The following is a 16177-nucleotide window of genomic DNA, read 5'->3' as shown; positions in this document are numbered from 1 at the left end:
GTTTGCACAGGGAAACAATTATGCAGTGGAATTACCTTTTCTGCAAAGGTGACTGAGGCACTAAAGCAGGCATTGGATGGATGGGTTTGCTGTCATCTTTTCACACCCTTTTGTGTGGTCACCCTACAGAGCAAAGACATTCTTTGCAAGACAGCTGGGGGGCTTTTGATCTGCTGCCTGTGTACTGGGAATACAGAAAGGGCAACCCAATTGCCCCCTCCCATTATGGCCATGCTCTAATCTGCCCTCAAGGGCCCTAAGGTCAAGGCTAACAGCTACAGATGAACACTGAATTCCTGCATTCATATAAAGTGTTTTTCTTTTGTTGTTGTTGTTTGTTTGTTTGCTTAATTGATGGGAGGACTGCCTCAAGCTGAACTTTGTTTTAACCAGTACTTCACTAGACTTCACCAGGCTCAAAGCAGAGCATCACCATCACAGTCACAACCCTATTTTCAGAAGAATCTGTGATCTCTTGGCTGGAGGAAGGTCCAGCTGGTCTCTTTGAATATTCGCATATCAACAAAAAGAAAAGGACAGCTATGGCTTCTGATTCTAAGAAAAAGCTGCTGTGGATACTGGACTTGCTCTCAGCTAAGAAAAGGATGGACAGGGGCAAGAGAAGTTCCAGGATGGTACTGGACTCTAGCAAAAGCCAAAGCAACTGGGGACTTGGCAAAGAATCATTCACAGGAACCCTCTCCCAAGGTCCCCTCCTCTTTCCATCTTTGTGTCCCCAGCTGCAGTGTCTCATCTTCACGATCCTCTCAGGATTAACTTCTGGATATAATTCAGAGATACTAAGACTCGGTGATTTGCCCAAGGTCACAAACCTGAAGGCAAAGCCAAATGCAGAGCCATTTCCTCTAATTCTCCCAACTAAAGTTTTTCTATTATGTCATCAGATTCCTCCTTGGTTTGTTCTCTCCATTCCAACTCCATGCACACAGACATTGAAGACTTCAGGGGCAGAAAAGACAGGCAAATACAGGAAAGCATTACCTTGTTAATTTATCTCCTTGGGCTATCTGATTTTGCCTCAGGATTCTTCCTCACTCATAGAACTTAAAAGACTAGAAGAAAGAAACCAAAGGTCCTCTTCAACCATGGATTTTGCTAAAATAGGAAAGTATAAATGCTGCTCTTGTTACAGAGAAATATCAAGTAGTAAGCGAAATGGCTAAAAGTAGAACAGTCTAAATTTAAATCTCCTTAATTTCTTCCTATGGGATGGTTTATAATCATAAAACAATGGCTATCATTTATTTTATATTGAAGCAATGGCTACATAAACCTCAGAATTAAAGGAAGCTTAAATGAGATCTGGTTCAAATTTTTATTTTACTAGTATTTTAGAAATAGAGAATTTTAGAACTGGAAGGCACTTAGAAATCACCTAGTCCTACTTTCTCATTTTTTCAATTGGGTGAACAGATTTGGAGAGGTTCAAATGATTTGTCAAAGTCATACAACTCACTATTCAGGTTAATAAAAGAACAGTCTCCTAATACCCAAGCCAATATGGCAGCCTAGAAAAAACAGTAAAATGTAGCAAAGGACAAAGAGAGCTACATAAAGAACAGCTTTCCTTTAGATGACACACATTGTGATTTTAAAAAAAGAACCATGAGGCCTAATTATAAGAAAATCACCCCCACCCCTTCTTTTTTTCTGGACAGACAGAAATAGATAGGGATAGGAATAGGATAATGATAATTCTCTCAAATTCCCAGCCCTGTAAATAGTTTTTAGTGTGCCCATAATTAAGTGAAAAGGCAAAAACATTTTGCTGCATCTATAAATCAGTAAGGCTACAGTCAATGGTTTCCATGAAACAAAGTCTATACAAAACAGCTCTGAAAGCAGCATATATTATAAAAGTATCTTGGTGTTCTCTCAATTTGTTTTATAAATTGTTCTGACTACACAGGTGACTAAGACCAAAAACAGAGTTCCTGCAGCTGCTCATGATTCATGTACTAGAAAGGAAAGATAAAAGATCCCTGCTCAGAGATTTATATCCAAATGCCTTACCCTAATTTACTTTAAGGTAATGGAGAAAAGGGGGTTGGGGGGTGGGAAGAGTCCCAAACTTGGATAATGAGAAAAAAAAAATGTCACTGCATGTTGCCTGGTAAGGACAACAAAGACACCCTGCAGAAATGAATGCATGGCCTCACTCAGCAGATCAAGTGCAAGACCAGGGGTAGGAAGCTGACTAAGTTCTTTAGTCTAAAATAAAATAAACCATCCAAATCACACAAGGAAAATTCAGAAAGCAAGAGTATTGACAATAAGGAACTGAATCAGAGACAGCATTTCCATTTCTGTTTCTATGTTGTATTTTGATTCTCTCATTCATATTTACTTTAAAAAAAAAAAAAACCTAAGAACTTCACATGACTCATGTCCATATATCACCTTCGTTTTCACACATTCCTGGTTTGTCATGTGTTAATTACAGTCCACAGTTAGATAACAACCTACAATGGGAGGCACTGAATTGAAGGATCCTTACTTAGGCAAACTTGGGTCTCTGCTTTGTTGGTTAAACATCATCTACTTGCAATGACCAGTTTTTCCTCTGGCCTATAAAAGTTAGCAGGCAGGCAATTCTCTTCTCAGAAACAACAATTTCAGACTGGAACTACAGTCAGCCACGGTGCTGGGATAGAGACATCTATGCAATCTCCTTCAGTCTGTACAGCTACCATCTGAGAAGAATTTTTATAACTATTTTATAATCAGACAGACTACAAAACGGAAATCCCAAGAAGCTTAACCCTTTCATTTGCCTAAGGTCATCTGTCTCTAGAGGTAAAACAGGAATTGGAATCTAAGTCCTCAGAGGCTGAAGCCTACAAAGCTCCCACAGCACTGTAGGTGCTCCCAGACAGGGAAAAACCAGGGGGCACATGTAGTGGGATTCCCACCCCATGCAAGAAACCTCCAAAACTCATAGATATCTGGGCAGGGAATTTTTTTAATGTTATTAAAGGTGATGGTACAAGTTGTATCACCTATCATTAAAGAACAAATCTGACTCACAATTTGCTATCTTCAAATCAGCAGTTAAATAAAATTTAGCAATTTTAATTGGTTTGGCACAAAACTTCAGATTTCCATATGGTTATTTTCCCTGTTTTATGTTAAATGTAATAGACTTAGCACTTGAGTTTTAAACTCTTGGCAGAATGTGTCAATTAAAAACTACATAAATTAGGAATATTCAAAGCACACATTCCAAGTTGAGTGATCATAAGGACAAGATGTAAAAATGCTCTTTTCACAATTTTTTTTTTCTATAAAGTAAACTTGCATTGTTACTCGCATGGCAAACTTCATATAGAAAAAAAAAAAAGGGAAAAAAGAAAGAAAAGGATTTTTTTTTCCTAGTGAAAGCTAACATTATATTTGCCTCTTCCCTGAGAGCTTTAGTGTATCTAAAATGGCTTTTTCTACACCATTTGCAAGACAATTTTTTCCTATCTCAATATTACTGAAACTGACAGCAGTCATGACAACTCTCAAAACCTGTAAAGAAACTAAAATGCAAGTGTAACATCAATAAATGTGGCACTGAGCACATTAAACTGACAGCACTTTTAACCAGATTTTCACTGGTGCTATGAAATATGGCTTCCCAATTGTTATTTAATATATCAGACTATAATGTTTAAGAAAATGGTTATATATTGAAAGAGATGCTCTTTCTTAGCCAGAGCCACAATTTCCTTTGGGAACTATAAAATCACACAGCATGGATAAAAAAAAACAAGCAAACAAAAATCTGAAAAATGAAAAAACACTACATTTCTTCAGACTTATAATTAAATTTATTGTCACTATTATACATGATTATTGCCTGTATAATTATTTTCCAAATATGAAGCATATCACAGGTGCTAAGTAAATGAAAGAATCATTCATCAAACCCCAAGTGGTTGTTGATGGAATTTTCACACTTATTTAGCTTGACTGAAAGGCCAAAATGCCTGGTGTCCCCATGATTCTTGAAGAACTGTGTAATTCAAATTAACATATGTAAAAAATATTACTAAATTGTCTTTTCATTTGTGGTTAATGAGAGAGTGTAGAACCAGTTGGCCTATACTGGAACTCTGCCATGTTTATAAGTGACTATTTAAACAACTGTATACTAATAGATACAAAGATAACATTAGATTAATGTTAGTGTCCAATTTCCTTATGTTATTCTTCATCTGTGCAGAGCTACACAGAAAACTTCTAACTCTTGGGTTAGAAAATTTGACATGAAGCTGGATCTAATCCCCTCCTTTAATGCCATGGATTATTTTATTGATTCTGTGCTATCTCCAGGGACCCCCTTTTCAGTGACAGAAATGTAGAATTGTTAAAACTATCCTTAAAGGAAACCTTGAAGGTCATTAGATCCTAGGCAATGAATGCCTTCATTCAACAAGAGCACTGCCCTCTTTTGCCTGCAAGCCCTTTAACATCAGCAAGTCCCCCCAAAGGGCCTGCACTTTAACTTGGTCTGAACAGGTCACATTTCTAAAATACTTAGCTGTCTCAAATGTCTCTGGTCGGCAGCACTGAGTCACTGAGGCCACAGCCGCAGTGTTCAGGCTAGACTGACCTCTTTCTAGTTTTCAATGGAATTATTCCATGTAATCCTATTGACACAGCCATTTAATCAAAGCGAGAAAGGAGATTACAGAGCTCACATTTGTTTTGCAAAGCAAGGGTGCAAGGATCATCCATCCTTCGAACTCTCAAAGTGACTTGATAGTGCATCGCCTGTCTTTGGAGTGTTGGACATTAACCTGATCTGTCTCCTGTTTTCTTGTTTAAATAGGAAGGTTTGGCTCTTCCTGAACTAGAAGCTAGCTGCTTCTCCACCCAGATCTCACCATCACCATTCATGCCAGCAGATGCTACTATAAAAAGCAATAAAAACAATAGGTTCCCCACCCTTGCTTATTGTTCTACAAAGCAGAAAACACGGATACATCAAAAGATTACAATAAAACTTTTCTTGTTGCAAGAATCCTTAATATTTGCATTTCAACAGCACACTATGGTGATTCCAGGTGTGGTGTCCAGTGCAAAGCCTAAAAACAACCGGCTTGCAAAAGAGGAGATAGGCACTCCACTTCTCTTCCTCATTTTAGAGACTCTGGGAGAGTGTTCTGGTGACTACTTCTTTTTCACCAGGCACTGTCTCTCTGTCCTGCCCTTTTCCACACAGGTGGAAGGGACTTTATTCTTGCTACTTCCGTCCTTATGTGTACATCTCCAAGACTAGGCATCTATTTAAAGCATGATGTTAAGCGGGTTGTTTAATCAAGCATTTTCAACACACTGTCGCCTTCATTCTAAACTACCGATTTGCATAAATCCTCAATTTCCCTTTTCCCCCACCACTTCCATCCCTCCACACATTTCAGAAATGCAATCTCCTATAGAACCTCTGGGGGGTGAAAGGGCAGCCTTACCCAACCCTCCGCAAATACCAGAACAATTCTGAAAGGAAGAAGTAAGAAAAGGTAGGAACCCTCAGTGGTTCAAAGAACTGCGGATGGGGATACAGTGGCGTCCCTTTCTAGACGTCCAGGCAGATATTTGTTTCAAGGCGGGCGGGGAAGACTCTAATTGTACCTCCGGGCACTGCTTTTACCCACAGTGTTTCATGTACAAAGCACAATTTAGCAACACTGGGTATTATCTCAATAACTATCATTAGATGTGCCCATTTAAAAAAAGAAGAACTTTTTCTCTTTTGTAATGGAAGAAGGTGCATGCACTGTGGAGGCGTTACTTCATCTCTAGCTCTCTGGAGGGCCCACCCAGAGCTGCAAACTAGGCAAACGCCACATGAAGCCAAGTTTCCGCACGCGGCCGGGCAGGTTCCCCGCCCCGGGGAGCGCGGCCACTTTGGTGCTCAGTGTTGGGTTCATTCCCGCCGCTGCACCCGCGTCCAAGGCTCGACCCGCGCCCACCTAGGACTGCACAAATAAATCTGGGTTCCAGCGAGCAAGGATGGCACGTGGAGAGCTGTTTCATAATCTCCCGGAATCCACAGGAAAACGGCTCCCGTGCAAAGACATGCTTTCCCGTGATAACTGAAACTCCCAGGCCAAAGAACCGACCCTTCCATCGGATGCAGTTTCTGACTGACAGCTCCAAACTTAACTGCTGCGGCTCCAAACTTGACACCGACTCCCTCTCATCACTCCCACTCCTCTCCGATCCTCCAGGCTGGGTAGCTCTGGCTTGCACACCACACCAGCCTCCCCCGCACCCTCTAGGCTCTCCCGGCAGGCGCAACCCTGCATATACCGGTTACCGGTCTCAAGGAGTGCCGGCCTCCTCGGGGCTTTGGGGCACGATTTTCTTGGAAAGCCAGTGAGCTCCCGGGCATGCCCTACTCACTTGTGTCTTCTTCATAAGGAAAGGCAGCGCTGCGATCCAGCCCAGGCAGCGATGTGGCGACTCCGTTTAGCTGTTCTGGGGCTCCAGCATATTGCACGAGCAGCGGCGGCAGATAGTCCGAGCATTGGGCAGCCCGAGCGCAGCGCCCTCTCTACAGCCCGTGCTTCCCGCAGCGCTCCCAGTCCCAGCGCGAGGCGGCGAGTGAAGCCCGGGCCACCGCGCCGCCAGCGCTTTTATACAGATCCCTCCCGCCTGCTCTGGACACGCCTCCTTCCCTTCCGGAGCCCCGGGGAGAAGAGACGCGGGCAAGGGCAAGGCGGAGACCCGGGAGGGCGGCCAGAGTGCGGTGAATGCCCCAGAAGTTGGGCGGGTTAGGCCAAGCGCGTACCCAGCCTGGGGGCCTAGGCGCGCACCAGCGAGCTGCCACGAGGGTGTGGGGGCGCTTTGGGAGAAGCTTAGCAACCTGCTGCCGCCGCGCTCAGCCGCGTGCAGGGCGCTGCGAGTCCCAGCTTGGCCTCCGGCTTCGCCGGGACTCACCTGGCACCGCCTGAGGACAGACGAAATTCCTCGCGGTTGGAGAGAGCTGAGAGCTTCGTCTTTTACTTGGAGGCAGAACCGGAGAGGACGCCGAAGGCTGTGCGCGAGAGGAGTTCGCTTCACCCCACCTCGCCTTAGGGAAATTAAAAAAAAAAAAAAAAGTTTAATTAGGATCCGTAGTTATGCCAATGTCTTACCCCCTCGATTTTTTAAAAACAATTACTTTAGTGAGTTGAATATTTAATATTAAAGGAATTATTGACGCAGGGTTAAGTATTGCTAAGAGAGATGCTATTTTCAGGAATGATTTACTGCAGTGTCTTTAGAAACCAAAATTGAAAGAAAAACGATAGATTATTAAACGTGCAGATCGTTAACACAACACAGGTTTTGAAAGCTCTACTTTTTGTTAGAGAAGTTTTTGGATTCAGAAAGATAATGCAACAGTAATAGTAATAGCTAACACCAGTATGCGATGCCCCGATTTCCTGTGTACCAGACTAAGAACTTAAACATAAATTCTCTCATTAAATCTTTCCCACAAACCGATTGTATAGATTGATCCTTTATTTTAAATTTCCATTTTACGGATGGTGAAACACGGCCGGTTGATTTTCCGAAACAACCTAGTAAATGGCAGAGTGCTAATTTAAATCTCGAGCCCTTTCAATCCCAGGACACACAAAAAGATTAAAATAAATCTAGAGCCTTGGCTGTACTGCCTTCTAAAAATATTTTGAGCAGATATCTATTTGATTATCCAAAAGGCTTCAATATTTATTCTTAAAACTGAAGAACATTAAAAAGCATTTTGTTAGCTTGATAATGAAAATGTTAGATATTAACCTCAATGATCTTTTGGAGCAAGCATTGTATATGAATTCGGGAATTAGTTATTTTCTTAAGACTATAAGATTCCAAATTTGCCTTAATTAGTTCACTTGCCTTTGTTAAAAATAAATATGCCAAATCTGTAGTGAGAAGAAAATCTAGATGAAGTTTGAAGTTCACCATGTTAGTTTTCTTTTGCTGCTGTAAAAAAACACCATAAATGAAATGGCTTAAAGCTCACAAATTCATCTTAGAGTTGGAGGTCAAAAGTCCAAAATGGTCTCTTTGGGCTAAAACCAAGCTGTTGGCAGGATTGCATTTCTTTCTGGAGACTATGAGAGAGTTTCCCTGCCTTTCAGAGTTTCTAGAGTTTGTCTACAATCCTCAGCTCAAAACTGCCAGCAATGCTAAATTGAGTCCTCACCTCAAACAATTCTCACCTCCTCTCTCTCTCTCTCTCTCTCTCTCTCTCTCTCTCTCTCTCTCTCTCTCTCTCTCTCTTTCCTGTTCCCTATTACACTTCTAAGGACCCTTGTGATTACATTGAACCTACCTGGATAATCCAGGATAATCTCCCCATTTTAAGGTCAATTGTTTACCAAACTTAATCCTATCTATGGCCTAATTATCCCTTGTCATGGAACTGCCATGTAACATGGCATTCACAGCTTCTGGGGATAATGACATAGATCTCTTTGGGGGACTATTAGTCTACTGTACTTAACAATAAACAAGTTCAGGGAGAACAGAAACAGATATGAGGTCAGTACATCACTGCATCCCTCTTCATTTGCTTCACCTTGTGGGCACACCCAGCTAGAAGAGTTTCCTCCTCCATAGTTACAAAAACAAATTTTTGAGAAAAGAACCACAAAAGTTGAAAGCATTAAATAATTGCTTTTACTTTCAATCAGAAAGGTGCTATAAACCATTTTGAAAAGGGGTGGAAAGAAGGTGGAAGACAACAAATATTATATTAGAAAATCATTTGACTGAATGATTTTTCCCTGGTAATCCTAATTTTAAATAACCAGCCTTCTGTATCACTTTGCTTTAAGAGTCTTCCAAATAGCTGCCTATCTACCAGGTACAAAGAAGCTGTGTTCCTGAAACTTACCCTGTTATGTCTCATGAAAAGGGAAATGGTTTTGAGGAAGGTTGTTTCTGCTTCAGATCTACTGCAGGCCAGAAGACCTTGCCTCAAAGATTTAGCAATGAAACATCCATAACTATAAATGTTCCCTAGATGACTTTAGGTGGTACACAGATGAACTTGTTTGTTTATAAAGTGGATATATATTAAAATGTCTATTTTAAAATATATTTAGATAGCATATAAAACATGATTCAAAGTTGGTAATAGCTTGAATTTGTGTGTGTGTGTGTGTGTGTGTGTGTGTGTAGCCTTTATCAAAAATTAGGCCGGCATGATGGTACAGCCCTATAATCTCAGCAGGAGGCTGAGGCCAGAGGATTCAAGTTCCAGGCCAACCTCAGCAGCTTAGGGAAGCCCTAAGAAACTCAGTGAGACTCTGAATCTAAATAAAATACAAAAGGGGCTTGGGGTGTGACTCAGTGGTTAAGTGCCCTGGGTTCAATAACTGCTACCAAAAAAAAAAAGTATAAATACATTATATATGAAATTTAAAATGCTTGCTTAATTTTAATAATTGAAGTTTAGCAAATATTTGTTTCTTTATTAAGCTGGGTTTTTTTTTTGAAATCAAGTATTTTATTTTCCCCTGTTTTATTAAGATATAATTGACAAATAAAAATACATACTTTTGCCATGTGCAGTGTAATGTCTGATTGTACACTGGGAAATTTTAAATAATGATGATTAACATTTATCACTTGGCATACTTATTTGTCGGAATGAGAACACTTAGAATCTACTTTTTAAAGAAGTTTTTAAGTATAGTTTCCATTAATATTAACTATAGTTAATATGCTGTACAATAAATCTCCAGAACTTATTCATCTGAAGCTTTGTACCATTTAACCAACATATCCCTATTCCTCTTAGAAAAAAAAGTTTCAATTTAAACTGAATTTAATGTGTGACATTAAGTAAATAATAAATAGTAGTAAAGGAAAATGAATATGGCAAAACTCATGATGACACTTAATGAAGTCTGGGAAGCATAAATCATACTAATTTTATGAGACCAATAGGAAAGAATGACCTAATAACTGGGCTAGGTAAAGAAACCAGACAGTGGATCTATCAGAAATTCAGTTCAATTTCTTTTTATTGGCATGTTGCATTCATCTTACACAATGCACTTACTCTCCTTTCTCCTTCCCTTCTTTTACCTCTCATTTACCTCTGTTTCTCTTCCAATCTATACCACTCCAAAGCTCTAGCCATATTAATATCATTGCTACTTTTCCCTTCCATAACTCTTGTCTTAGCCCCTTTTCTTTTTCTAGAACAAAACAACACACACTGAGTTAATTTATGAAGAACAGAGGTTTATTTAATTCATCATTCTTAGCTAGACCTAAGAGGATGGCGCTGTCATTTGCTTGGCATCCAGTGAGGGCCTTCTTGCTACATCATAACATAGTGGAAGGTATCACATGGTTCAATAGCAAGCATGCCAGAGAGTTCACTTTGATAACACAGTGATATCCCATAGGATACATCCAGTCTTGATGGCAAAGCACTCATGACCCAATTACCCTGCAAAAGTATCCCTTCAGCACAGCTGGACTGAATACCAAGTTTCCAGCCATAAATTCCAAAGGACATACTCATCCCATAGCAACTCTGATATTTTGTTTCCTTTGTATTGCCGCTTTACAGTTTTGTTGCATAATCAGGTTATTTGAAATTAAGTCAAAGGAATTTAAAGAAGATATCAAAGGGATTAAAAAGAGCTGGTATGCAAATCAAAGATTGTAGATAAATTCATCCAGAGGTTAAAAGTGGGTCAGAAAAAAACAGACTTTAAAGCTTGCTTTTGAGAGAATACACAAGCTAGCATTCAGTTCCTTAGTTGAAGAGGACCAGGGAGCTACTTTAAAAGTTAACATGAGGCAGGGCTATGTCCCCAGGAGACAGAAGGCATGGGGATGTTTTCTTAAGGAAGCAGTATAGTCCTATTATACAGGTCAGAGAGTTCAGCATTTAAAACCTTGTGCAGAAAGTCTTCTCATGATAATCTAGTCTTTACTTGCATACTTTTTGCGTTGGTTAGTCATTCATGCTTTTTTTTGATTAATTGTTGGAAAACTTTAAAATTCTTTTTGAGCTTTATTGTTTTTGTTGTTGTAAGAAGCATGATTGATTTAGTAAATACATCTTCTTAGGTCTTGCTTTGTTCATGTAAAACATCTTGTGTTCATTCACCACTTGCAGCACTCCTCTTTTAGACACAAATTGTTTTCATTATCCTTCTTTTGAAAGAATGTCACCCTAAACTGAAACTGGTATTGTGTGACCAAGACAGATTAGAAGGATGGCATCCACTTCTGATTTTGGATGACTAAGGAAGATTTTTTTAAAAAGATAAGAATCACTCTTTAATTATGTCACTTCCTCTGCTGATAACTCCATTATGGCTTGTTATTGTTCTTGGGATAAGAAGTAAGCACCTTGACTAAGCTTTAGAGCTTATTGGATTTGGTCCCTCCCTGCAGCTTCAAATTCAACTCCTTTTGAGCTCCTTGTGCAGAGGAGAAGACTTTTGTCTATGTTTTTCATAACTTCCTTCCATCACAGAGCATTTGCATATATCCTTCCTTCTGCCTTTCCTTGAATCACTTTGCCTAGTAAATATCTACTCATCATTTAGAGCTCAACTCCATCAATATGTCCTATATTTTCTTCCTCAGGTCAACTCATCGGAAACTCAAGCATGCATTCCCTCTCTTATACAAAACAGTGCAGTTTTATATTTAGTCGAGTGGTTATTTGGTTAAAGTCACGGATTATGTCTGTCTTTGCTCATTATTTTATCTTCAATAGCTAGAACGCTTTGCAGAAAACAATGAGTCTCTTAAATATTGGTCTGATTAGTTGTTGATGCTACAGATTTGCCAGGAATTGGGATAAGCCCCTAGTTTATACTATGTCACTAACTTCTCACAACAATATTGTGAGGGAGATCACTTTTATACTCTATAAATAGGGAAACTGAAGATCAACAAAGTAAAGTGTTTTGCTCAACATCTTTCAATAGGTAAGTAGAACAAACAATATCTAACCCAGACAAATGGACAATGGTTAAGATTATTTTTCTCTGCCTAAAAGACTTCCTATCACTCTTCTTCCATTATGAGCATCCCTGTTTTCGTTTTGAGAATTACTATATTCTGTATCTTTCCGTAGGGCCTGTCATTCACCAAGTGTTTTCTGACTCCTCTCAGCTCCTTGTTGGGGCCGATTTAGAAGCAGATCTATTGAATCCACTGATTGGTTAAAGGATAGGAAAGTCACTCCTGGTAGGCCAAGGAGAATTCACTGTGACACTTAAATATTCTAGTAGAAATGTGAGGGGAAATAAACATGATGCATCTTTTCAAAACATTATTAAATGTTTGGCACTACATTAAAATAAAGACGCTCCAAATTACATACAAATCAAAGGAATAAGAAACAATAAATAGATACTTGGCAAAACGCCTCTCCAAAACACCCAGCAGCAAGGTAGCCAAGGCTCACCATACTGCTGGGGCAAGGGGCTTTGGATTTCCATCCTCACTCTCCAAGAATGGCTAGAGAAGGTCGTATGTCCACCCCTTCCACAGCGAGTTTCCTGAGCAGTAGAACTCTCATTTATTACCATTCCACTCTTCACCACATTTTCACATACAGGAAACACATCACAATGTAGATATTAATAAGCCAAGAGCTTCAATGATGCAGCAAGCACTTAGCAATGAACCCAAGAGAGTCTGCATCTGCCGCCTTCTTTGGAAAGGCAGGATGTATGCACAAACTCTTTTGGCTTTTCCAACTTTAAAAACCAAACAACAACAACAACAACAAAGCTCACCTTTTCTCGGTAGCCACTGGATCTGTACCTGGTCAAATCATCCCTCCACCATTTTAAACAGGTAGCAACATGAGTACACCTGACCAGCATTGGTCAGCCACTTTGTGGACCTTCAAATGTCAGTTCTGCATTATTTGGTAGATAAAGGCAGCATCTGCAGGCTCTCAGATCCTGCAAAGCATTTAGGAAATGATGATTTCTCCCTCTACCTCTAAAATCAAATACATTTCAGTGGATTTGTGTGTTGAAATACTTAATTGGGAGCTTGTAGGAAGAAGATTCATTGTCAACTCCCTTCTTCACCTTCCTGGACATCCAAAATTCTTCTCAAGTAACATAAGTCTTTTTTTTTTTTTTTTTTAACAGTCTTTCTTGCTGTAAGAACTCTTATAATGGAGCCTCTTACAGCTAAGGCCTACTCATGCCACTCAAGTAACACTGCCTTGCTATTTTCTGTGAATTTCTCAAACGCTCTCCTGCTGTTCTTTCCTGCTTGTCCATGAATTTGTTCTGGCGAAACTCATGGATGTCCAACAGGTGGAAGTACAAGGACAACCTGTTGTGGACGGTAGGAGTGGCAGGAGCTCAGAGCCACTCAGCCTGGTCAGCTCCCAGCCCACTGTATTTTGGAGAATTTTCTGGTACACTTCAAAACTACTAATTCAACTTTGCAGAAATAACTCCTGTTATTTATTCATAAATCCATTTGCTTGGCAAATTTTTGAATACCTCCAGATAGTGCTAGTGACTTTCTCTAAAATTAACATTTTCTCTAAAACACATTATGTCCTCCAAAAAATTTATTAATAATTTGTTAATAACTAATTCCCTCCAAAACATTATTTTTAACATGTTTAATAATTTCTTCCAAAGCATGTCATCATTCCTGTTATCACTGTCCTACTTCAGAGTTTTATGAATATCACCTTAACTATTCCCAGACAAGTGGTCTTCTTGTCTTTTGGTTCACTTCAAACTTGCTGCCAAAATTAGAGTTGCACACAGAAAAATTTCATCACACCACTTCACTGCCTATAAATATATTTTTAATCTTGGTACCTAGGGAATAGAATCTAAGAATCCTTATAATTTTGCCACAATATTTATAGCTACCATGCTCATCTATTTTACTATCCACCTCCTTCCAAATGCCTGTAGTGGACATCTCAACATTTCCTCTTTGATACCTTTGTTCCTGTGCTTACATTGTTCCTTTAGCATGGAATAGCTTTTCTTCTATTTTCTGCCTGAAATCTCCTTTTCACTATTGAAAGCCTGTTTCAAATATCACTTCCTCTTTGAAGCAGAATAGTTGCTCATTCCTTACAACCTTAATTAGGTTTACTGTTAATGGGAAAATTAATTTGTAAAACACAAGCCTCCTTTCAGTAAAGGGGAGAAGGATGTTGCTCAAAATGTACTGAGTTTAATAAAATGAGTCCTGGAAATCTGATGAGAACAACAATATGCAGCCAGGACTTGATAAAAGTTAGCTATGCTTTCATTTATTTTTTATTATTAACGTTTAAGATAAGCTGGGCATAGAGATGCATGCCTATAATCATAGCTACTTGGGAGGTTGAAACAGGAGTATAGCAAACTTGAGGTCTGCTCAAGCAATCTATGAATACTCTGTCTCAAAATAAAGTAAAATGGTGCTGGGAATATTGCTCAGAGTGTGAGGCCCTGGGTTCAATTCCTAGTACTCCAAAAATTAAGTAAATAAATAAATTAATAAATTAACAAACTATTTTTTACTTAAAATTTATTTTTGGATTAAAAAATGATCATTTTATTTAACTTATATAAGTATTTTCATTTGTCTTTTCCTAATCCTCAGATATTTCAGAAATTTTGACATTTTATGAACATGAGTTTTAAAACTGAAAGAGAATTTGGGTTAAAATGTAGTTACACAACCAATCTGCTGATTAAAATATTGAGGTCCCAGGTTGATGATAGTATGTGGGATAGAATCCCTATTTCCACACTTGACTTATGAAAAATGTTCCAGATAGTCCTGAAGCAGTACTGTCAAAGCAGCAAGATCAAAAAGTAAATATTTTAGCACTGAAGGAGGTAAAAAGAATTTTTGTTTTCTTGTTTGAGATGGGGGTCTTCCTACATTGCCCAGTGTGGTCTCAACCTCTTCTGCTTAAGTGATCAGTCTCACAAGTAGCTGGGAAAAAAAGGTGTACCACCACACTCAGCTACAAGTGTTGATTTATTATTAATGCAACAATGATTTTAAGACAATTCAGAGAAGAATTTCTGGAGAAGAGGAAAAGGTGAAATTGATTTTTCTCAGTAATATGTATATGCTGGGAATTTACTTTTCTATATTCTGTATTCTCAGAATGGAGGAGGTTTGAATACATATATTTTAGATGCTTAAATACTTTATAGTACTAAAACTTTTATATATTTCACCACATGCCCCTCTTCTCCAGAACCATTTAAAACATATCATATGATGTACATTTTTGCATAATTTTAGGTTACGACTTTCATATCTCATAAATTTTATGTGTATTAGATCAATTAATTTAGGTCAGTGTTTTTGGCGATGATGTTATCCCTTTCAGTTATTTGCTTTTAAGGGAGATTTGTGGCTCCAACTGTGGTAATGTTCTTTTTTTATATTCTGCTTTTGAAATGTGTGTCCCCTAATGAATCATTTAAATGAGAAGTTTCTAGAGCATGGCTTATTTTTTCCCATTAGACACATTTGTTCTGTACGACTCTTGAAATGGCAAAGTTAATAAATAGTGCACGAGTATAGAAAAATGTAGTATTTTGAAAAGTTCTATCACAACATGTAATGCAACTCCCCTTGTTATCTCTTCCTATAAATATTATAAACAGGAATGATGGGGGTGTATGGAATAGGCCTGACATTAAGGCAGATAGGAAATAGATAAGTTTTATTATTGTGGGTTCTGCAGTTGAAATAGTCACTGCAGATACTTTATTTATTTATTTATTTATTTTTTTTCTGTAGTGGATGTGCAACTTGCTCATACAAGTAGCAGATTTTTCATGTCTCCCTTCAGCGTCATCAGACCACTTATCAGGTTTGGATAAAAGACATTTGTTAACAATGTTCCTCATTGTTTGTGTTTTCTCTCAGCTAGAAACTGCCTGCTTGCAGTGACCCCATCTTTAGAGGTTATGGGGATCTTGACCAATTTTCAACCTATTCTCCAGAAGCCTTGAGGGCTTTTGGAATTTAGAGATCCAAACTTTGAGTGGCCAGTAAACCTCTGAGATTGTTGTATGAGCCCTACACACCCCTCACCCTTACTTATCTTTCTTTTCTTTATTCTGTTTCCATCCTGGGCTGTTCACTCCATGTTATGGAGGCCCCCATGGTCATCTCAGATACCATC

At 38.9% G+C, this 16177-nt stretch overlaps 1 protein-coding gene across 2 annotated transcripts in view; it reads right to left on the bottom strand.

Moving 5' to 3' along the window:
* The window catches only part of Kitlg (KIT ligand), an 85107-nt gene extending 78493 nt beyond the window's left edge, over positions 1 to 6614 (bottom strand). Inside the window, exon 1 of one of the 2 annotated variants that reach the window (XM_046419342.2) lies at positions 6418 to 6614. In XM_046419342.2, the coding sequence (XP_046275298.1) occupies positions 6418 to 6432 (15 nt within the window). In that variant the 5' untranslated portion in view covers positions 6433 to 6614. The remainder of the gene's footprint in view (positions 1 to 6417) is intronic. The other variant, XM_046419341.2, reaches the window with a different exon arrangement.
* Positions 6615 to 16177: the final 9563 nt, after the last annotated feature.

This window comes from Marmota monax, unplaced genomic scaffold (genome assembly GCF_021218885.2).
Source record: "Marmota monax isolate L192 unplaced genomic scaffold, Marmota_monax_Labrador192_F-V1.1 WCK01_AAM20220418_F8-fsc00036, whole genome shotgun sequence".
In the NCBI taxonomy this organism is placed as follows: domain Eukaryota; kingdom Metazoa; phylum Chordata; class Mammalia; order Rodentia; family Sciuridae; genus Marmota; species Marmota monax.
This window is presented reverse-complemented; position numbering and strand designations above follow the sequence as displayed.